The sequence below is a fragment of the Aspergillus viridinutans genome (genome assembly GCF_018404265.1).
Source record: "Aspergillus viridinutans IFM 47045 DNA, scaffold_7, whole genome shotgun sequence".
Lineage (NCBI taxonomy): Eukaryota > Fungi > Ascomycota > Eurotiomycetes > Eurotiales > Aspergillaceae > Aspergillus > Aspergillus viridinutans.
The window spans coordinates 1,658,229-1,679,923 of record NW_025091223.1 but is presented as its reverse complement, the minus strand read 5'-3'; the positions used below and the strand labels follow the sequence as shown (position 1 = coordinate 1,679,923).

General features: G+C 51.3%; 9 protein-coding genes across 9 annotated transcripts; 5 read left to right on the top strand and 4 right to left on the bottom strand.

Annotated features, from left to right (window-relative positions):
- Nucleotides 1-53: 53 nt before the first annotated feature.
- Aspvir_009001 (uncharacterized protein) lies at nt 54-2,036 on the bottom strand (the record flags this gene model as incomplete). Its single annotated transcript, XM_043272154.1, has 3 exons — nt 54-1,678; nt 1,759-1,942; nt 1,992-2,036. The coding sequence occupies 3 exons, from the start codon at nt 2,034-2,036 to the stop codon at nt 54-56; spliced, it is 1,854 nt and encodes a 617-aa protein (XP_043128089.1).
- Nucleotides 2,037-4,311: 2,275 nt separating this feature from the next.
- On the top strand, nt 4,312-6,685 carry Aspvir_009000 (putative potassium transporter; the record flags this gene model as incomplete). Its single annotated transcript, XM_043272153.1, has 8 exons — nt 4,312-4,485; nt 4,533-5,362; nt 5,412-5,577; nt 5,627-5,795; nt 5,849-5,917; nt 5,967-5,977; nt 6,036-6,070; nt 6,118-6,685. The coding sequence occupies 8 exons, from the start codon at nt 4,312-4,314 to the stop codon at nt 6,683-6,685; spliced, it is 2,022 nt and encodes a 673-aa protein (XP_043128088.1).
- A 340-nt stretch (nt 6,686-7,025) lies between these two features.
- Aspvir_008999 (mRNA-binding ribosome synthesis protein NOC2) lies at nt 7,026-9,371 on the bottom strand (the record flags this gene model as incomplete). Its single annotated transcript, XM_043272152.1, has 1 exon — nt 7,026-9,371. One exon carries the CDS (start codon nt 9,369-9,371, stop codon nt 7,026-7,028), a length of 2,346 nt encoding a protein of 781 aa, XP_043128087.1.
- A 218-nt stretch (nt 9,372-9,589) lies between these two features.
- Aspvir_008998 (ESCRT-I subunit protein VPS28) lies at nt 9,590-10,434 on the top strand (the record flags this gene model as incomplete). The annotated part of the gene is made up of 3 exons (XM_043272151.1): nt 9,590-9,679; nt 9,737-9,973; nt 10,027-10,434. The coding sequence occupies 3 exons, from the start codon at nt 9,590-9,592 to the stop codon at nt 10,432-10,434; spliced, it is 735 nt and encodes a 244-aa protein (XP_043128086.1).
- Nucleotides 10,435-10,826: 392 nt separating this feature from the next.
- On the top strand, nt 10,827-11,985 carry Aspvir_008997 (S-adenosylmethionine-dependent methyltransferase; the record flags this gene model as incomplete). Its single annotated transcript, XM_043272150.1, has 3 exons — nt 10,827-10,860; nt 10,920-11,183; nt 11,246-11,985. The coding sequence occupies 3 exons, from the start codon at nt 10,827-10,829 to the stop codon at nt 11,983-11,985; spliced, it is 1,038 nt and encodes a 345-aa protein (XP_043128085.1).
- Nucleotides 11,986-12,541: 556 nt separating this feature from the next.
- Aspvir_008996 (uncharacterized protein) lies at nt 12,542-13,280 on the top strand (the record flags this gene model as incomplete). The annotated part of the gene is made up of 2 exons (XM_043272149.1): nt 12,542-12,742; nt 12,810-13,280. The coding sequence occupies 2 exons, from the start codon at nt 12,542-12,544 to the stop codon at nt 13,278-13,280; spliced, it is 672 nt and encodes a 223-aa protein (XP_043128084.1).
- A 78-nt stretch (nt 13,281-13,358) lies between these two features.
- On the bottom strand, nt 13,359-15,578 carry rok1 (RNA-dependent ATPase ROK1; the record flags this gene model as incomplete). Its single annotated transcript, XM_043272148.1, has 1 exon — nt 13,359-15,578. One exon carries the CDS (start codon nt 15,576-15,578, stop codon nt 13,359-13,361), a length of 2,220 nt encoding a protein of 739 aa, XP_043128083.1.
- Nucleotides 15,579-16,246: 668 nt separating this feature from the next.
- Aspvir_008994 (F1F0 ATP synthase subunit g) lies at nt 16,247-17,080 on the bottom strand (the record flags this gene model as incomplete). Its single annotated transcript, XM_043272147.1, has 3 exons — nt 16,247-16,490; nt 16,555-16,639; nt 16,819-17,080. The coding sequence occupies 3 exons, from the start codon at nt 17,078-17,080 to the stop codon at nt 16,247-16,249; spliced, it is 591 nt and encodes a 196-aa protein (XP_043128082.1).
- Nucleotides 17,081-20,015: 2,935 nt separating this feature from the next.
- Aspvir_008993 (NAD(P)-dependent alcohol dehydrogenase) lies at nt 20,016-21,259 on the top strand (the record flags this gene model as incomplete). Its single annotated transcript, XM_043272146.1, has 2 exons — nt 20,016-20,188; nt 20,272-21,259. 2 exons carry the CDS (start codon nt 20,016-20,018, stop codon nt 21,257-21,259), a joined length of 1,161 nt encoding a protein of 386 aa, XP_043128081.1.
- Between the last annotated feature and the right edge of the window lie 436 nt (nt 21,260-21,695).

Here is a 21,695-nt window from a genome sequence, read left to right as displayed (position 1 = left end):
CCAGACATTTATCTTTCAAATCATCCAGGAGCTAATCAATGAGGATGACCGTATCACAGAAGATCCGTCTGTAACGGGAAGCTCTTCCAGTACTGGCTCCAGTCTTTTTTCTGTATCCCCCGAGTGGGCGGCCAGATCTCATTCAAGAGATCTTCGATCTGCTGGGGTATATGTACACGGCGGTTAGTAATGTCGGCCTCTCGCCACAATTTCCATGCTTCTTTCCCAATCTTCCCAATCTCCCGCACATCCGGGTTCCTGTGGCTGTAGGAATCAGACCGGCTGAGAAGAAATGAATGACTCAGTTGCCGGATCACATGCTTCTCCTCCTTCGAATAGGAGTTCGCTCCGAAGGGTATGATGCGTAGCTTTCTCAGTCTTCTGCTGGGTTGACTTGACGCAATGAGATCCCAAATTCTGATTGCAAGGCTTTCATCCGTCGCAGCATTGATCAGAATCTCTCGTAGACAAGCAGTGCTAGGTATTTCTCCCCAGATAAGCGACTGTCGTCTGGGATCGCAATGCAAATCCAGGATTAAGGTATGCAGCTGCGTGAATTGACCAAGTGCTCTGTATATGTTGCACTCCCGGTGATTGCCTCCTTGGCGCTTAATCTGGAGCCGAAGTTCCTGCAAGTTTGGGCAACAGTCTACCAGCTGAGAAATATGTTGACTGTCTAAAACTGGGTACTTGTAGTATCCGTTATCATATATTGTTGGCGACCCGAACAGCCGTCCGTCCTCCAATGCCTCAATTGCAAGGCCCTGCAATGATGTGCCGTGGTGCTGAAGGATGTCATCGAGGGAAGAAGTGCTGCCTAAGCCGCGCAGACAGAGGAACCTCACCGGAGCAAAAGTTCGGACTGCGGCCAGCATCTCCTCGTCATCCGCATTGAAGTGTTTGGCCCATGGGTCCATGGTAACAAACAGCCGCTCTAAGCTGTGGAAAAGCGAAGCGGCTTGGGCCAGCAATCTCGGGTTGGAGTGAACGGTCATATCCAATGACCGGAGCCAAGATAGGTCGATGAGATTCCCCAGTTTCAGCAGGATCTCCTCCAACGGCCCGTATTTATCTCTAAAGTCCAATGAGAGGGACTCCAAACAAGCTGCCAGGACGGGCTTTAATTCAGCTGAGAAGTCTTTCCATTCCTGTTTGATCCTCATGATAGAAAGGTTGCCGTTAGTACCTATATCGCGTATGGTCAGATGTTTGAGGTTTTGACCCATGCAGACAAAGGGAAGAAGCTCGTCCAAGTGGACAAATTCTTGACCTCCATTGGGATCCCTTGCGGTGGAGTAAGTCACAGCGAGGGTATGGAGCCCTGGGGACCAGAGAATGTCGATCTCGAATGGATCATCCCTTGAAAAATAAGAATTAGGGCGAGTTCTTCCTAGGCCGGGTACATCGATGCTCAAGGTCTGAAAGGTCCAGATATTCACCCGGCACCCGGGATGATACTGGCGGATGGCCTGATGAACAGGTGCAGGAAACATAATTTTTATCGCGTAGTTCAGCTCTTTCAGATGCTCAAGACGGGCGATCAGCGACACAAGCGGCTGCCAGTCCTTCTGTGAATAATGAATAACACTCAAATTCAGGAGTCGAAGGATTCCCCAAGCCGGTGCTCCAGGAACGTGTCCCTGTGAGCTGGCGGAATGTACTCGGCAAACTCCATCCCCTAGTCTTTAACCTGCCAGCGACACTTTCCCTTTTTGGTCTCGATATACGAGTCATAAAGGCAAACCACATCCAACTTACGGGCATACTTGAGAAATGTCTGCCCTCTTCCACCAAGGTCAACCTCAGATGCGGTCGCCTGGAGCCCAGCCAGGTCCCGGAATTCTACTATAAGGGTTTCAAACAGAAACGGAGCCACTAGGTCACTCCACAGTCTGTTGGTTAATCTGAGCTGCGGAAGATCGCCTCGGAAGTCTGTTTTAATCTGGATATTATTAGTCTGCTGAGAGCACGAGCAGTAGGCAAACACACACCATAAAACAAATGTGTCGCAAGATTTCAATAGGGAGATTCTCCATGGTGATGTTTGTGGTGTGGATGTATATAGGGAGAGATCCGAGATTGGGTGGGAACATGCTGTGATTTTGCCCCCGCACAAGGTGTACTAGGTTAGTCTAGGTGTCATTGCAGTGCTAACATTCACGTAATTTACTGATGCCAACATTGGTTCTTTCGTCATTATTTCTCAACTAGTATTTGCTTATCTTCATCTGGCCATTCTGTCAAAAGAGTTCTGGGCTCTGATGGGATTTTCTTGATTCTATGTAATAATGAAAGATGACCTTTACGCACCCCAACCTGATTGTACTCTTTCACTCCTTGAAATGCTCGAGTGCGATCCGCAAATCATCACGGAAAGATCGTATGGTCATAATGAACAATAAGGCTGCCCAGTACCAACAGCTTCACTGGGTTGTGGTCGGATTGCGCCTCCCACACTTCTTGCATCTCGCTAATCTTGTCTTGGATCCAGTTGTATGAATGTTTAAGCTGGAATTGCATGTAGTCAGGCCACCATTCATCCCACGCTGCGACGAAGCTTACCTAGTCAGAGGCAAGACGGACCACTGCCGAACGCTAGGGCCGTGGTAGTTGCAACAAATGGCCTCCAGTTTCGCACGAGGGCGTTTATCAAGTTCTGCTAGGCCAGGCCAGGCCATAACCAACTATGCTATGCGCGCGCCCGATGTGTCAGCTCCCTGCCGTAGAATTTCTCAGAGGGATGCCACAAAACATGACTGAGGGTGTACTCTTACACTTCGGCTCGGTGGCCCCATCCAGGAAATCAATTAGTGACTTCATTGCGCTGTGTCTGTTCCGGGGCGGAGGTGGAGGAAGAGTAGAAGTGCAATCAATGGGATGGAAAGCTGGCACTTTGCCAGAGGCTAGTGTTGCTGCAGTTGCATACTCGAAGAAAAGAGGAATAACCTGAAGCTTGAGCACATGCTCGACTGTCGTGCATGACAATGGCGGTGGAGGGGGATCGTCTGGTGGAAACTCGACATAACCTTCCGTCTAGTCTCCAAATATCGATCGTAATATTGTTTTGTGGGGTCAGATGACTGTCTTGATCATTGGGTCCACCAGGGGATTTGCGCAGTCGGCTCGAACCTGGTAAGCCGCGCCCGTTGGAACTGAGAGTCAATTGACTTTGTGAGAGAAGTACCTATGACTCTGAGTAAATCGCGCGACCTCAGTTGGGCTATGATGAGGCTGTAAGGGAGAGGAGACGGAGAAGAAAAAGAGAAGGAAATGGAGGGATTGAGTGGGGGAGTAATGTTTGAGGAATAGGTTTCCAGGTGTGAATTTTGCAGGTCGTCACTTACATCAAGTTCCTGTCCAGGCCCTGTTTACCCCTCTAGGCATCCACATATTTTAGGCTTAAGTCTAAGCCTAGATCAGCTTGTGAATATCAACTATTTATATTGAAGAAGACAGATTCCAGCTTGTGTCAACCCTAATAATGCCATCTAGGGTCTTTGCAAATGTAATTGAGTGTGCAGGTAATGGATATCCAGAAGTCCCCATAGAGATGTTGATGTATGCCTTATCAGTCAGGAACAGCCCTACCAGGCCGAGATCTGCGGCCCGTTGAAGCTTCTTTCTTTAGTCGGGACTGTCGGGTAAGCTTCCTGATCCACCTCGGAAGTCCTCCTTTATCGTTCCTTCTCTCTCCTTTCCGCACTCTTTTTTCTTCGTCAACAACAACACAATTAGCAGTCTATACAACGCAACCATCCCTGATTACCGAAAGTGTCGTTGAAATGGAATAACACCCGCTTTGGACAGCTTCCTTCCAGCATCCATCAAAACAGAGACATTATATCCATAACACAACCGCGGGGGAATTTTCCGCTTCCCACTATCAGCATCAACTGAAACCTCACCGCTATTCCCACCAACACAGCACAAGACACTCTACAGAAACCTGAGATTCAAAGCAATGGACTATCGGACAAGATTACGAACCTATCAGTTTGTCAAAGAATTCTTTCAGAACCCTTGTTGTGGCTAGCGGTGTGCGCTCCCACGGAGAAGCACCAGTGGAACGTGCTTCTCAACCTCAAATTTTTCGCCATTATCGAAGAAGTCATTCTATTTCGCATCCTCGAAGTTTGCATGCTGTTGTGGAGTCTCTTACGTCTGCTTTCTGTTATCTCAGAAAGATTCTATCGAGATGATCGGTACGTCTTTCCGGCGTTGGTTCGGTGTCTCATTGTCAGCGATCTAGGGCTGACAGATTCGACAGTTCGGCTTAGACGAACATGGTCTCGACCACTCGGTCGTTGCATCATGGCGGTGCTGCCACCACTCAACTTCCTCACCCTCCATTACGCCTATTTCATCTCCACGTCGCTGATTTGCAGTATCATCTTCTGGGGTTCCGCGACTCCCTCACGAAGTGTTCAATATGCAGACGCGCTTTTCATGTGCGTCAGTGCCATGACTGGTGCTGGATTGAACACTGTACGTTCCATGAATCCAAGCCATTCAGCCTCGCTAACTCGTTTCAGGTGGACCTCTCGTCCCTAAACACGTTCCAACAGTCCATTATTTTTGCGCTACTGATCCTAGGACATGCCATTCTGATCTCAATCACGGTCCTATTTGTGCGCAAAAGAGCGTTCCAGCTCAAATTCAAGATCATTTCAGACAGGTCTGCCGCAAGAAATCTTTTCGGGCAGTCCAGTCTTGGTTTCCTGAAGCATGCGGGGAAGACCAAAACGCAGACTTCGCAACCGGGAGAACCCCATAGTCCTGAGGGCTTCCACGCGTCCGCCACGGAAAATGCCCCGTTAGAATCTTTCAATGCGGTTGACGATGACCATATCCGATGGGGCGATGACGACCAAATCACTATTGGCCATATGCAGCCACGCCATCATCAGCACCACAGAGTCTTCCCCATGGCAGGAGTGGGCGCTCGACTCGATTTGGATAACCATCCGAGAGATGTAGCTCCCACTGTACCTTTGGACGGAGAGTCAGACGAGATCCCACGATTGAAGGGGATCCTAAGAGATACACAGAAATACTTTGCCTCAAAAGGCTCCATCTCGCGGAATTCCCAGTTTCATGGTCTTACGCTTGAGGAACGTGAGAAACTAGGCGGTGTCGAGTACAAAGCAGTTTCGTTCTTGTCGGTCATCGTTCTGCTATACTGGGCGACATTCCTGATCGTCGGCATTGCGGGGGTCGGTGGCTGGCTGGAAGTAAACCATCCAGAGATTCCTCGGGCAAATGGCCTGTCGCCCTTCTGGACTGGAGCTTTCTTTGCTGTTTCTGCGTTTGTCAACAGTGGAATGTCCCTTTTGGATGCGAATATGACCGCTTTGCAAACAAAGTAATCTACCTTCTCTCTGACTCACGAGGACAACGCTGACTAGCCACAGTGCGTACCCACTTCTTACAATGGGCATGTTGATTCTTGCAGGGAATACTCTCTACCCCTGCTTTTTGCGACTCATCATCTGGACTATGAGACGCTTGGTGACGAATCGGCCATCATGGGAGACATGGAAGGTCACTTTGGATTTTATCCTCGACCATCCCAGAAGGGTATGGACTACTACGGTATTTTACCATAAGAGCTAACTGACCACTGCAGGTGTACACTAATCTCTTCCCTGTCCGCCATACATGGTACCTGCTAGGGACCATCGTCATTTTGAATGGAATCGACTGGGCCGGTTTCGAGATTCTTGCGATCGGAAATAAAGAAATCGAGACACTGCCGGCAGGTTATCGCATCTTAGATGGGCTGTTCCAGGCTTTGGGTGAGGGTCTTCATGGTCATGCTCATCACCAGCTGCTAACCCGTCTGGTATAGCTGTGCGCTCTGGAGGGTTCTATGTTGTAACTATCTCGGAATTGCGTCAGGGTCTACTTGTGCTATACGGTAAGGCTCGTAACATGAAATCTACGTGTCATCTGCTAACAATTTGTAGTTCTCATGATGGTCAGACGTTTTAGTGGTCATTCTAACCTGTCCAAATATCCAGCTAACCACTCTGCAGTATGTCTCGGCGTTCCCAGTTTTGGTGACCATGAGGTTCGTCTCGTCCACTTATTCTAAACTTCCTTGGCTAACTGCCGCAGAAACACCAATGTGTACGAAGAGCGCTCCCTAGGCATTTACGCCTCAGACGAACCGCTCGACGCACACGGCAGCCAATCCCCCAATATTGTCATGAGCCTAATCCGACATCACCTCCTCGGACGCCAGGATGTCTCAACGGTCGAGTCCTCGCGCAGCTACTTCGTTCACCAACAGCTCCGCTCTCAACTCAGCCATGACATATGGTGGATTGCCCTCGCAGTCTTCTTCATTGCCATCGCCGAGTCGCCACACTACTCCGAGGATCCCGTCGCCTACTCAACCTTTAACATCATTTTCGAGGTTGTCTCCGCCTACGGCTGTGTCGGCATCAGCGTCGGCTTTCCAGGTAAAAATTACTCGTTTTGCGGCTCGTGGCATACCATCAGCAAGCTGATTCTGGCGGCTGTTACACTGCGGGGACGGCACAGGGGCCTTCCTGTTGCTATTGATCAGGCCGTAATGCTGCCGAATGAGTCGCTCGCTTGGGCAGAGGAGGAAGATGCTGTTCTGAGACGTGAGCAGACGCGTACGTATGGAAGTGAAAAGATGCCCGTGGGGACGGTTTAGTCTTCCTTTGATATCGTCCGAGTGGTTGATACACGAGGCGGCTATACAATTTTTTGCTCCTGCTTTTGCGTGGACTTTGCATATATACCTGGTTGTGATGTTCATATATTACTGTAGATATATCATTCTAGCCATAGACTTCTCTACTTCATAGTCCACATGCATATTTGTTTGTATAATGACCGTTGTGGTCCCTTGATGTGTATGTGTACAATGTCCCCGAACCTTGCAACTTTTATAGATATCATAGCAGGAATTGTCCCAAGCTACAGGACTACTTGTAATGAACGAAACAAACAGAACTTAAGACAGAAGGAGGGTATCTGAAGGAAGGGGGCATCTACTCTTCCTCAAACTCTTCCTCTTCCTCCTCTTCTTCTTCCTCCTCCTCTTCTTCCTCCTCTTCGCCAGATGACTCTCCACTTTCATCGTCATCATCACTAGGTGCGTCCTCCATCATCTCATCCTCATCAGCCTTCTTCTCCGCCGCACGGCGTTTCTCTTCCTCCCGTCGTCCCTGCTCCAGAATAGCAGCCTTCTCCTCCCTGAATTTCCGCTGCGTCTTGACAAACGCACCCAAGGGCGTCGACTCCCAGTCCACATCTTTCAAGAAAGTCTCCACCTCCGCGCGGTTGCGCGGCGTATACGTGACATTCAGCCTCTTCTCCTCGATCCAGCGCGCGTTGGCCTCGACCTTCTGCACAAGCAGCAAGATGGCCTGGTTGACCTTTGCGTTCTTGTTGCCAGCCGTGCGGGAGCCGACCTGCTTCAGCCAGCGTTTCAGGGCGACGACGATGGGGACGGAAAGCTCGGGGAAGGCGATGTGTTTGGTCCAGAGGACGAAGAACTCGCCGAGCAGCTCGGCGACCTGTTCGCCGACGCCGTCCTGGTAGATGCGGGTGCGGAGGTAGGATTTCGGGGCGCGGATGGCGGTGCTGAAGTCGAGTTGTTTGAGGGTGCTGGATTTCGGGGCCTTGCGCATCTCGGCCGCGTTGAGGACCTCGAGGAGGGCGGGCGCCAGGGGGACGTAGGTGCCTGTGGCGCGGGAGAGGCGGAGGAGGGCGCGGGTGAGCTGGAAGCGGAGCGGGAAGTAGGTTGCGGTGGGGATGAGGCGCATCGCGCCGAGGGTAATCTGGACGACGGGGTAGATGAGGGGCCGCAGGGCGGATTGCTTGCCGGCTTTGGCTTCGACGAGGCCGTCGCAGTGCTGGGAGAGGACGCGCGACCAGAAGTCCAGCGAGTGCGTGTACTGCCAGTTGTAGATGGTCTTGTAGGATTCCTTGGAGGTGTTGGTGATGCTGCTGCGGAGGTGCATGGCGAGTTGCCGGATGAAGCTGAAGCCCGTCGTGTACGAGATGTTCTGGTCGATACCCCAGAGCTCGGCTGCCGAGTTCTTCATCAGGTTGACTCCAGAGAGCGTGTGGACGGTAGTGTTCCGGCTGCCCTTGACCACTCCTTCATACGAGGCCTTGAGGACCGTCTCCTTGAGCCCGGAGTCGCCAATGACCATGAGTTTGCGAAGTAGCAGGAAGCCCGTGATCCGGGTTGCCTCCGTCGTCGACACATCAGCCCAGATGCCGACAATAGTCTTGATGAGAACTTTCAGGAGCTTTCTGAACTGGAGTAGATAGGGGAGCATCGGTTCGATGGACGAAAGGGTCAATTTGAGCGTCGATGCATCGGAAAGATTGACAAGCAACTGAAGAACTGAGGATGTGTGCGACTTGATGAGCGGTGTGAGGGTCTTGAATTTCTTCGAATCCAGAGACACCTTGACCTTTCCGGAGGCCGTCTCCTTCACTGGAAGATGATGCGCCAGCACCTTCGGCACAGTACCAAGTGCCGTCACAAGAACCTGATGGTATACATCGGGGTCCGAGATTGAGTACTTCTGCTCTTGAGTTTGCGCCTCGTTGATGTATGCTGCGCAGCGGAAAGCGAGCACGGCTTGCCGCATGGCGCGAATCGAGTTCTGTTCCTCCATCAATTTCTGCCACTTCTTGACCATCGCGATCGTGAGCGTGTTGTCCGCAGCTTCCTCGTCCTCATCCTTGGCCGCCTTCTTCTTCTTCTTCTTCTTTGCGGGCCCTTCTTCCTCCTCATCCTCACTCAGCTCGAGGACCTCAGTGAGATCTCCGTGCTCGCCAAAGTCGAGCAGCTCCGCATCGTTCTCTTTCAGATACTTGTAGAATTCGGGATCCTTGTCCTTCAATGCTTGAAGCTGGTCCTTGTGCGCCTCGAAATCATCGGGTGCGCTGCTGGCCTGAGATTCCGCATCATCGTCGGATACGCCACCGTCTTCCTCGCCATCACTTGAGGCTGCAGATGAGACTTCCTCATCCTCTCCCTTCTGTTCTTCTGACCGCTTCCGTTTGCCAATCTTGGGGGTAACATCCTTCCTCCGGCCCTTCTTGCCCTTGTCTGTATCGGCGTCGGCAATCTCGAATCCGCCCGCGAAAAAATCGTCGACGTTCATCTCCGCAAAAGCATTCTGCTTCTTACGTTCCTCAGGACTCTCCTCCTCAGCATCTCCATTCTCAGGTCGCGCCCGAGCATTGTCAGCCTTGCGTTTCTCTTTGAGATGCATGCGCTGCTTAACCTTCGCGTTCGCCTTGCGCCGTTCGAGTACATCTTTCAGATGCTTTTTCTCGAATTTCTTCGTGGACTTCTTCTGACTTCCGGCCATCTTGCCGTATATTCTCCAATCCTATCGAGGATGGAGTCGAAGTCTGGAAATAGATGGTTGGACTATTCGAAAAGCCAAGCGTGGAGAGAAAGCAAGAGGAAAAAAAAATTCCTGTCGGGGCAGAATCCACGCCGACCGCCCAATCGGGTGACCGCCTTTCCCCTCCTCCAGCCATCCAGCTATCACCATCAGGATAGTGAGCTGGAAAGTAACATATCATGTATGCTCAACGACCTCTTTCGTATGCACCTACACCTTACAGCTACACGCCTAATCCGGCGCTGTCGGCAACTATCAATCTCGATGAGGTACTCCCGTTCAATTTGACCGCGTGCTGAGCTCCTGGCTAACTTCGCTCATGGCAGGAAGTGAAACTAACCTCCAGCTCCGCGGAGCGCGATCTACACGAATCGCTAGCCGAGATTTACAGTATCATTGTCACTCTTGATGGACTCGAGAAGGCATATATCAAGGATGTGGTTACAGAGGCGGAATACACCGAGACATGTACCCGGCTACTAAAGCAGTACAAGTCCAGTTTGGGCGATGAGGCCGTCGCAGCGGAGTTTGTTGATCTGGAAACCTTCAAGCGGACATGGGGGGTGAGCGCGCACTTTCTCTATAATCATGTACAGGTTGCTGACCATCCTGGCAGCTAGAATGCCCCCGCGCGACTGAGCGTCTCCGTATCGGCCTTCCCGCAACAGTCGAGCAAGCCTCCCACGGCGCGCCTTCAGCCAACGCAGGTCCAACCAGCGGAGGTCCTGTTGGCGGCGCTTCAGGTAGCCTCATTCTGACGGCTACTGAGAACTTTATTACCTTCCTGGACGCTCTGAAGCTGAACATGGTGTCCAAAGATGCGCTTCACCCGCTACTGTCGGAAGTCATTCAATCCGTAAACAAAGTGACGGATGGGGACTTTGAGAACCGCGGCAAAATCATTCAGTGGCTGATCACATTGAATCAGATGCGCGCAACAGAGGAGCTAAGCGAGGAACGGGCGCGGGAGTTAGCCTTTGACATTGAGCAGGCTTATCAGGGATTCAAGTCGACGTTGGGCTGATGGTAGAAACTATTGCATTTCTTAGTCTTGTTGTTTGTTATCGTGAGCGATAGGCGTCTGGAGTATCTGCTGACACAGCCTCATGGTTGTGGGAATTGCAATTGATATGGCAATCTATGAGTCCAATCGTTTTTCTCGCTTTTATCTCGTGTCTGAGTAGTCTCTTCGGGTGGTTTCTGGGTCGGAGCGGAGCCCGAATCCGCGGGACTACAGACGCCAACCTTTCCTATTCGGGTAATCTCGACTTTTTTTTTTTTCTGTGCCTGGATCGCGACATCGCCAACTCCTCTTCGCCGCGAAAGTGCCGATTATAAGACCAAATTATGCACGCCGCTGTCTTGTAGTCTATTTCTCACTAATCGAGTTGCTAATCCTACCAGACCACTGCCATCATGATCAGTGCCGATCTCGACGAGCCTCTCCATGGTACGTCTGCCTGCCCATGATAGACATGCGATATCGGGGCTGATAAGCCTCTATCACAGTGCTCGACCTTCCCCAGATCTATAGCAAACCCTCCGGCACCGATCTTCTCCGAGCTCTTGACCTTCTCGCAGTCAAACCACGCAGTTTCAGCACCAGTGCCGGCCAAGAAGCGGTGAAGAGCAGAACAGTCGAACCAACCGGAGTAACCCGCTATCTGACGTCCATCATCTCGAGCTCCCTTTCATGGCTAGACACTGATGAACTGCGGGAGGCCATTTGGGACACTGCTGCCGCTCGGTTGAGCGAGCGAGCTGGGCGCACCGGTATGAGACGATATAATCGTAGTGATCTTTGAGGATTCTAACGCGGGGTCTTCTAAACGTAGCCATGCCAGCCATGTCCCGAGTCTTCACAATCCCTACCTCATCCGACGAGGAGCTCACACTGACACTGCACGAGCCCTCATTGACCGCTGACAACCTAGGCATGAAAACCTGGGTCTCATCGTACCTCCTCTCCCGACGCCTTCACAACATCCTCGACGTTACACCGCCGCTCGTGCCCTCGTCATCAACCACTCCCAAGTCAGACAGGACGCTCCGAGCGCTAGAGCTGGGCGCCGGGACCGGACTCGTGGGCCTCTCCTTTGCAGCTCTCCGCGGCAGTTCGGCGACTATCCATCTGACAGACCTACGGGACATCATACCAAATCTTGCTCACAACGTCTCCCTGAATGTCGAACTGCTCACAAGAACGGATGCAGCCGTCACAACGGGCGTACTGGACTGGTCTGTCGCGCCGTCACCACTCCCAACAAGGGAAGCACAGTACGATCTCATTCTGGCCGCGGATCCGCTGTACTCGCCAAAACATCCCAAATGGCTGGTTGAAACGGTCGGCCACTGGCTAAGCCGCGGGCTGGCCGCTCGTGCTGTGGTCGAGATGCCTCTGCGCGATGCATACCTACCTCAGGTGCAGGAATTCCGACAACGCATGCAACAACTCGGCTTAGCGGTGGTGGAAGAAGGCGAGGAGGTCGGGTACGACGACTGGGAAGGGGCGGACGGGGGTGCCCTTGAGGTCCGGTGCTGGTGGTCAGTCTGGGGATGGAGCGAGAAGCTCTAGCCTACCGGTTCTCATAGCGGTCTTGTGGGCCGCCTCAACGAAGTCACGACGATAGACGATAGACAACAGACGATAGATCGATGATGGAACTAGACAAAGATTAGAGATTGTTATTTTCGGCGAATCGGTCGATACTTTAATATCAGCATGCGTTGGTGTTCCCTCTGCAATTGCAAATGTCATAGATAGCATTTGGTCACTTAATCAAACTACCGAATCATAACTTTATCAGAACCCAACTATCTGTGACCAAAATGAAGGTACTCTGTTGGTTGCACCGAACAGTGGAAGCGAGAAGGTTGAAGTATGCTTGAATCACGTGCGCCTGACGTCACATTGCCACGAGGCACAAGATGCATCAGACGGCGATCTAGAATGTCTATTAACCATACAAATAAATAATCCATGCGATACCCACTGACTTGAAACCAGTCATATATTGTCAAATCTGTATACATCTTACATTCGAGCACAGTTACTTCAAATTAGCAAACGTCCATACCTCTTTATACCCTACGCCGTCTTGCAATATATCTACATCAGCCACAACAGCAAAATGGTCATCGGCCTCCTGGCAATCGCCGCAATCCCCACCGTCACCGGCGTGGCGATGGGAGTAAGCGAACAGCGCAAAGCCAACGAACGCAAAATGGACGCCAGACGGATGGCGCGATTCAACATCGACATTGAAACCTCAGGCGAAACACAGGAAGAGGACGAGATACGCGGGAAGCGGTTTGTATTGCGAGAAAACAAGGTGCGTATAATATACTATAATATAACCTAATCCATTGAGTTTGATTATGATGGAACTAATCAGACAGGTCTATCTGGATGATCCTCTCCCCGCCAATCGCAAACATCCCTCTCACACGGCCGAAGCCTTCTACATCGACTACCCCGAGCTTGAGGAGACGAAACATTTGAAAAGAGGACTTGGCCTCGTAACTACCGTCTCGGATAACCCGCCCATGCTGAATTGGATCTATGCGGATAAAGAGACGCATGAGCTGAAGTATGGGAATCGGTCGCAGAGTGTGCAGCATGTAGTCGGGCCGTGGGATTGGACGGACGAGGAGACGACCATCACGCTGGAAGGGAAGAGTGCTTTTATGGCTGTTCAGGAAGAGGATGGGAGTTGGGCGGTCTACTTTGACCGGGACGGTGATGAGTTGGAGTGGGTTCTCGAGGAGGAGAATAAGCTGGATAATCCGTTTGCGCCGATAAAGCTCAAGAGGATGATGGTCCCGCAGGTTCCTCAGGTTGAACAAAGTAATAAAAATGATAATTCGTGATCTGAATCGCTATTCTGGGGAATCGTAACTTTTATTTGTACAGGAATACATGTAGATATGAGGGGGACGGCTAAAAGTCTAGCCATCGAGGCCATCCCAGCTCTCGTTGTCGCTCCCAGCGTCCGCAGACTGCGCTTTAGACTTTCTGTTGCGGCTGGCGGCAATGAGGGCCTTCTTCTTGTTCTCCATCCGTCGGTCAAATCCGCTCTTGGTACTAATCCTTGTCTTCCGGTGCTCCTTGTCGTCTTTGACGCTCTTGAGGTTGGACTGTCGGGCCTTGACGCCATGTCTCTTCAGCTCCTTCTTATCCCTCTTGCTCAAGTCCGGCAGGGCATCCAATAACCACTTCTGAATGGATTTTTCTCCGTCCTTGCCACGCAGCTTCTCACTGACATCGATGATGTTGGCAATGCTCTTGACGTACGGGATATCCTCTTTGGTATAGTAGGTCACTGCGATGCCACCCTCGCGGCCAGCTCGGCCCGTTCGCCCAACTCGGTGAACGTAGACTGCAGCGGAGTTCGGAATGTCGTAGTTGACGACTCCGTTGATGCCCCGGAAGTCCACACCGCGCGCCAGTAGATCGGTCGTCACGAGGATCCAGATTTCACCTTTGCGGAAATTCTTCATGATCTCAGAGCGTTGACCGTCGGAAAGATCTGAGTGAAGGACTGCGATTCGTGATGAGCCGCCAGCCTCGGCGGGGATGTCATATCGTAGCTCAGAATGCAGGGCAATAGCTCTGGGGATGGTCTGAGTGAAAATCAGGAACGGTGGGCGGAGGCGGACATCAGACGCCGAGGCCGCTGCTGGATGTAGGAGTTGTCGTAGACCGAGGAGTTTCCCCTGCTCCGTTGCGGCATAGACGAGCTTATGCTCGATGTTAGGGATGGCGGAGTCCTTCAACCCGACCACAAGACGAAGCAAAGGATATGACTTTGTTTGATCATAGGCCTGTTTCCGCTCCTTGATAGTGCTCTTGGCGAGATCTTCAATGTTGGATCCCATGGTAGCTGACCACAGACTTGCTCGGAGCTCGGGGTGCGTGCAGGCGCGCCAGATGTCGAGCGTCTGATCGCGGAAGAGCTCGTCTAGCAGGACATCTGCTTCGTCAAGAACAATATTTCTAACCAGGGGTAGAGTAGTCATCGGTTTGGTTCGATTGGCTGAGAGCGCATTGACCAAAAGTAATGGAGTGGTGACGAGTATATCGCTCTTGGTAACAGGGGCTTTTCCTTTACTTTTCTTCGCAGCGGGTGCTTCGTCCTGTTCCGATTCCGAAGCTTCGTCACTATCTTCGCTGTGACTGTTCTCATCGTCGTCATCCTCGCGATCCACCACTTGCATGCCCTTTTTCATTAGTGTAATCTTCACCCCTGTCCCATGGACCAGCTTCCTTCCCTCGTTCACGATCTGGCTCGCAAGCTCTTTCGTGGGTGCAACGACGACAGAGAAGATGCCACGCTCCTCCTCTTGTTCATGGTGGTGCCGGACTATCTTGTTGATCACTGGAATCAAGAAAGACAGAGTCTTTCCACTGCCGGTTGGGGCGACAACCAATAAGTCCGGTTCAATGCTTTCAGCATCTTTTGAATTCCCGGAAGCTTTGAAACCATCCAGTAACAGTGGCAGAGTACCCAGCTGGACTTCCGTCGGAACAGTAAATCCCTGCTCGGCGACGTTCTCGGCAAGCCGGCTAGAAATCTTGTACCGGGTGCGCAACTCCTTGAACGAGACAAGCGGCTGAGGATAAACTCTGCGAGCCTTTTTCTGCTCCTTTTTAGTGAGTGTCGGCGTAGACTCCTCCTGTTGCTTCCTCTTCTTCTTTTTCTTCTTCGGTTCCTCACTTTCAACACGCACAGGCTGGATTTCCTCCAAGTCACGCATATCCGTGACTTTGATTTTGTGCGCATTCAGCACTGTACGGCACTGCACCTCATCCATGTCATCATCATCATCAGACGCATCAGACACCTCATCTCGGTGCTCAAGCTGCTCAAGCTGCTCCTGCTCCTGCTCCTTCGCCATCGAAGCACTCGACCGCCGAGCCTTACTCGAGCCGAAAAAGTTCAACTCCGCACCATCATCATCCGACTCGGCTGCCTCCGGCCCAGCCGTCCTCTTCCTCTTCTTCCCATGCCTCGCTTCTTCCAGAACCTTGTCGGCCTCCGAGCTACGGAAGAGCTGCGGGTTCGCCGCCTTGCCCGTGGACGGGAGACGGGTCGAGCTCTGCGCTGATGATGGGGCGGCGCCACCCTTCAGCTTCGTTGCCCTTGTCAGCAACTTGAAGGCGTCCATCTTCAACGCATAAGATGATAGATGCTTATGCGAATAGGTCGATGTACGCGATCGCGCCTGGTCTGAGCAAAGCTGTTCTTGTTGCGATGGTTGTCTGGTTCTCCGCGAACAAAAAAAAGTCCCGATGCAGAAATTCTTTCCCGCACGGACCAATCAGATGCGAGGAAGCGCTCGGTGTCCCGAATTTTTTTGAACATCCACATCACCATAAGAGGCCTACAACTAATATATGGATTCCTATTTTGATGTAGTGTACAAAGATGAATTTATATCTGTGAAGGACAGTAGTCTCTGGAATAGATTTGTTGCATTTACTGTCCCAGTAATCCTATCCTTCAGGGTGTCATATGTATGGGGAAACCAGGATTTTCGACGATGTGTTACAGGGTACCTTAGGAATGGATCAAGCAGTATTCAATGATAGAGTCTGTCTATATTCTCAGATCAAAATCAATATTTTCGAAGCGAAGTCACCCCGGTCAATAGCCAGTCGTCGCAACGGACCTCTTCATGGCCAAGTGCCCAACACATGGAACATGCCATGACTTCAGATGTTTTACCTCAGACAACAGCTTGAATTCCATCGTCTATCATACAATAGTACAGTGCACAGGAAGAACAAAGACAAGGGAAAGAAAACAGGCCAGGTATGATTGATTGAAATTGCTCTAGTGGTGGTCGCCGTGATCGGCGTGGCCCCTGTAGCCGACAATGTTCATTCTACCGATCATCTCGCCGACAGTGAAGAAACCGACAACCTCGGCGGCGGTAACGCCAGCGAAAGCAATCTCCTTCTTGTTGGCATTGCGAACCCGGGAAATGATGTTCTGGGGAGAGAAGTTCTTGAGGTTGGCGGGGTTGCGAGCAGCATTAACCAAAGGCTGGAAGTAAGCCTGGAAGGTAGCCAGGTTGCTAATATGGAAGTCAGTGGACTGCGTGTGCGCCTGGTGTCTTGCACGGTGCTGGATGTGCTTACGGAGGAGTCATGTTCTGGCCACGGAATACCAGCTTAGCGAGTTCGAGGCCAACCTTCGAGTAGTAGATAGTAGGGGGTATCAAAGCTATTGCAGGAGCACAAAAGTCAGCATTGAACGGCACGTGTCGAGCAGTATCAAGGGACGATGTTCCCCAAGCCATGGATCGGAATGATGGCCAAATCAGAGGTCAAGCACTCACGCCAATCACTCCATCATCAACGAAGAGGACAAAACAGGGCAGGAAAGGGAAAGAATTTGCTTACAGTCGACAAAGGCAATGACCTTCCCGGTTCTTCCACCGACCTTCCTAAGAGCGCTACCGAGACCCTGAGCAGCGTTTGAGATCGCAGGACCAGCCGTCGAAGTGACACGGGAGAGACCCTCGGAGGCCTTTGAGGCCGCAGAAGAGGCAGTCTGACTGGCCTTCGACGCGGCCTCAGAGGTGTTGGAGGCATATCTGACCGCAGTTCTGCGAGTCAGGAACTGCGATTGCCGCAGCACGGCACGGGAAGCCGTGACGGGCATTGTGATGGCGACTGGAAGGGAAAGACGGTAGAAAAAGAGAGACAACTTTTGAGGGTCACCGGCGAGGGACAAAGTAGTCCAATGGCGGGAGGTCAGTAGCCAGAAACACAGGATTGTCGCGCAATTGCAAAGACCGAAGACTGAGATTTGACGCTCGGGAACTTCAGGGAATGGAAAAAGGCCGCCGCTTTGGTGGTCACGTGACGATCGTGCACTTTCAAGATTTTGGCAACGTGACTTCCATTCATCCCTACTTCAAGCAACACCACGTATGGCATTTTGCCATGAAGGTTTAAAGGCTCTCATCGTTAAGAGGATGTAAATATCTACTTTAATGCCAGAAGGATCTTGGGGACATCCCTTTTGAGCCCTCGCTTGCATCCCCTCAATGGTTTCGTACTTACTGCTGAGAGATTCAGCATGAGATTATCCTCAGAAACAGGGGAGACTGTTGCTGTGCAAAAGTTACAGTTCGTGGGCTGAGTGTCTGAGAGATACCCAGACCCGATGAAGCTTGCAGCACAAGTTTAGCGAAACATAGAATCTTCTGACTTGTTGACTCAAGGATGTCTGATTGAATTACTGAACTTCTCTAGCCTTGGACTCGCGGAAGGGCTAGATATCCAGGTCTATCTCGGTCGTTGTCAGCCAAGATTGCAGGTGATCTTTTCTACGAAGCTCTGCATATGCTATCAGAAGAAATTTGCAATGAACTCTCTTAAACCTGACACAGTCTCTGGCCTTGAAGTTACGAGCTACGACTGAGACGTAAATCAAAGTGCAATACTTGGTGGTTCGCTTTGAGGTCTGTACTCTCTAGAGGCAAGTCGACTCACTGGCATAGCGCGACTGACACCGGTATTGACTTACGGAGGAGCAAGATTGTTTGCACGTCGTCACCTTGGTGCCAGACCCGTTCTCGAAATCGCTGGCACGACCAGAAACTGTCTATTTATTAACAGTCGAGTCCGTTTTGCGGCTGGTGAAGATTCTATTAACCATCCGCATGCTTAGCCTCGAGTGACTTGGAGTGTACCAATCACAAGTACCAGCACACCTGCAAGAAACGTCATACTATCACTATGAAGATCCACAAGCCTGCAAACAAATGCTCAGTTGGGATTGGGCAGATGGCGAGACGACGCGCCCAATGTCCATGTGAGAGGCGCGGGGTCCTCGGGTAAAGTAGCAAACGGCCCATGAGATTTACTTCTTCTATCCGGCTTGGAGTGGACACAAACAAGATAAGCTTCTTCTGGAAGATATAGAGGGTTTCGATATGCGGTTGGTGTCAATATCGGCTCTGTAGCTCACGTCTACTCGTCGGTTGACCAACACCTAGAGTGGGTCTCTGGCTCGCTGACAGACGTGTCACTTACAATGCTTAACGAGTCTCAGTCTGTTCTGCCCTGGTGTGCCAATCATCCTTGTAAGTATCTTAGTTCATATTCGATGTCCCGCTGCAGATTATTCATGAGAGTCTCAGCCGCTTGGTTCTGCAAGAGCGCGATGGGTAGGCCTCAGCACAACGAGGCAGATTTCATGCTGGTTCGGACCTTTGCACAGCTGTTTTGTGTGCGGCTTCTCATTTATTGGTTCCATCTACCAGGGCTGGCTTCCTTTTGCATGTCGAAGATGACGATCCACGTCTGGTCACGTCTCAATCCTGTCAAGTAAACCCTGGTCATGTGAAGATCTGAATCTTCCATACTGCATAGCTCAGAGCAAGGTATCACTTTTTTGGCATGCTCCAGTCCACCAAAGACATGAACCGTCGGAAAGTACGGAGTAGCCTGGCTTGAGTATCATTTCGATGATGTCGGTAAGAAACAGCCCGACGCGAATGATATTCTCCACCAAAGGATGACGAGCCCGCCGGAGAATTGCCACTCTGGGCCGCAGTCCACGGGACAGGAAGCGCATTTTGGGATGGACCAATGAAACACCGAGATTTTGAGGTTCTTGTGCGACTTTTGAATGTCGTGGTTTGTTCTTTCTATTTCTTTTTTTCTTTTTTTCTTTTTTGTTCCGTAGTTGTTGGCTTTCGTGGGTCATTGACGCTTTGAGATCCACCGGGAGGCTAAAATAACCTTTTGTAAATTAATTTAACCGAGTGGGCGTCTCAATGACAGTATTCAAGATCAGGAAGGTAAAACTGTGTTTCATGTCGACTGAAGATACCCTGAGACGAATATATTGAGTAGCCAACTATGGATACTGTTGCAGGACAAGCAGGATTCTCTCCATCGGGCTATTTCCCTCATGGATCAGGGTCATTGTATAGGTCTACCATACAGCAGTTGTCGCAAAGATCCTCCGGAACTAGGTAGCTTATATTACACACTATCTACTGCACTTGAGGCACAAGTATTCCGGGACAATTCCTTCCTTCCGGTGATGTCTCAATTTTCCGACACCATAGTGACCTACCCCAAAGCAGGCCTTTCAGCAGTACCATAGAGAGTAGAGAAAGGTACTCCAATTGCAGATGGATCTTGCGTCTGGTTTCAACCAATGAAGAGAGGTCCAGATGGAAAACCCCCGCGGACTGCGGGGACAAGTTGACAACAGGAACAAAAGACACCGGCTAAACGGACCATTCGATAGAGTCCGTTCCATCCATCCCACTCCCTGTCCCGCAGGAGGTTACAACACTCAGGAGCTGAGCTTCGATGCTGATTCCTGCTGGCCACCTATGGATCTTCGATAATCATAATCATGGAGGATTATCATTCGGCCAGCGGTAGCTGAATATCCGTCATGAATTTTTTGTACTCTTTTATTTCTTAGAGGGGCAACTCGAGTATTAAAGCTTGTTGGTCCCCCTACTACCCTCCCCTCTATCCCCTCCTTGCACAATCTTTCCCTCACTCTCTATACCCTTTGATTTCCTCTTGCTTGTCTTTTCCAGTCCTTCCACCACGAGTCGGATACCATGGCTACCGCAACCACAACTGTTCTTGAGAAGCCTAACATCGGCGTCTACACAAACCCCGCGCACGATCTGTGGATCGCGGACTCAACGCCAACGTTGGAAGATGTCAAGAGCGGCAACGGACTGAAGCCTGGTGAGGTTACAATTGAGGTTCGCAGCACAGGTATCTGCGGGTATGCTCTTCTTATTCCTTGTGTGCGTCCTGCTTCCTCAAGTCGTGCGCAGTCAGCTGACCAATGACTTTCGCAACACAAAGATCTGATGTACACTTCTGGCATGCGGGTTGCATTGGCCCAATGATCGTCGAGGGCGATCACATCCTGGGTCACGAGTCAGCTGGTCAAGTGATTTCGGTCGCCCCCGATGTTACAAGCCTCAAACCCGGCGATCGTGTTGCTATCGAGCCCAATATTCCTTGCCACGCCTGCGAACCCTGTCTGACTGGACGCTATAACGGCTGCTTGAATGTTGCCTTCCTATCCACACCCCCCGTTGACGGACTGCTACGACGCTATGTCAACCACCCCGCTGTCTGGTGCCACAAGATCGGCGACATGAGCTTCGAGGATGGAGCCTTGCTGGAACCCCTCAGTGTATCTCTTGCGGCAATTGAGCGCAGCGGACTCCGTCTGGGTGATCCGTGCTTGATTACGGGTGCTGGTCCCATTGGTCTGATCACTCTGCTCAGCGCGAAAGCTGCCGGTGCTACCCCGCTCGTCATTACGGATATTGACGAGGGACGTCTGGAGTTCGCCAAATCTCTTGTCCCCGAGGTGCGCACCTACAAGGTCCAGTTTGGTCTCTCTGCCGAGGACCAAGCCAATGCCATTGTCAATGTGTTCAACGACGGCCAAGGATCCGGTCCGGATGCCTTGCGGCCCCGTCTGGCGCTGGAATGCACAGGTGTAGAGAGCAGTGTGGCCTCCGCCATCTGGAGTGTCAAGTTCGGCGGCAAGGTCTTCGTCATCGGCGTCGGCAAGAACGAGATGACGATCCCGTTCATGCGCCTCAGCACACAAGAGATCGACCTGCAGTACCAGTACCGCTACTGCAACACCTGGCCTCGCGCCATTCGTTTGGTTCAGAACGGGGTGATCAATTTGAAGCGCCTGGTTACCCACCGGTTCGCGCTGGAGGATGCCCTCAAGGCGTTCGAGACGGCCGCGAACCCCAAGACTGGAGCAATCAAGGTCCAGATCATGAGCTCGGAGGAAGACGTCAAGGCTGCTTCGGCTGCTCAGTAGCCTGACTTGGACGTGTCCATACTGGTGGCGTTTTTGGGGTTGTTTTGTTGATTCTTTTTCGATGACACCGCACATACCTGTGATGTTCTTTGCATTGCGATGATGACCATGCCATGTACTGATGTTGATGATTGATATATGTGCATCCAGGCTGGAATATAGACATTTTGAAAGTTGTCAAAGTTTGGTTGACGTCGGGTGGCTCTTTGATAAATAATGCTCCTTTCTTCATATGCGGTAATGAGAGCAAGTAGGACAGCGAGGTAGCTCATGTTAAACAACTAGGCCATGTCTTGGCTCAGGCTGCCTGGGTCTAGAAGCCTTGGGTATAAGACGTTGGCTCTAATTGATCGACTTTAGAATATCCTGGAGACGCTCTGTGACCGTCAATAGATGAATCCAGAAGTCACATTCGAGGCCACTTGAAGACATGGTG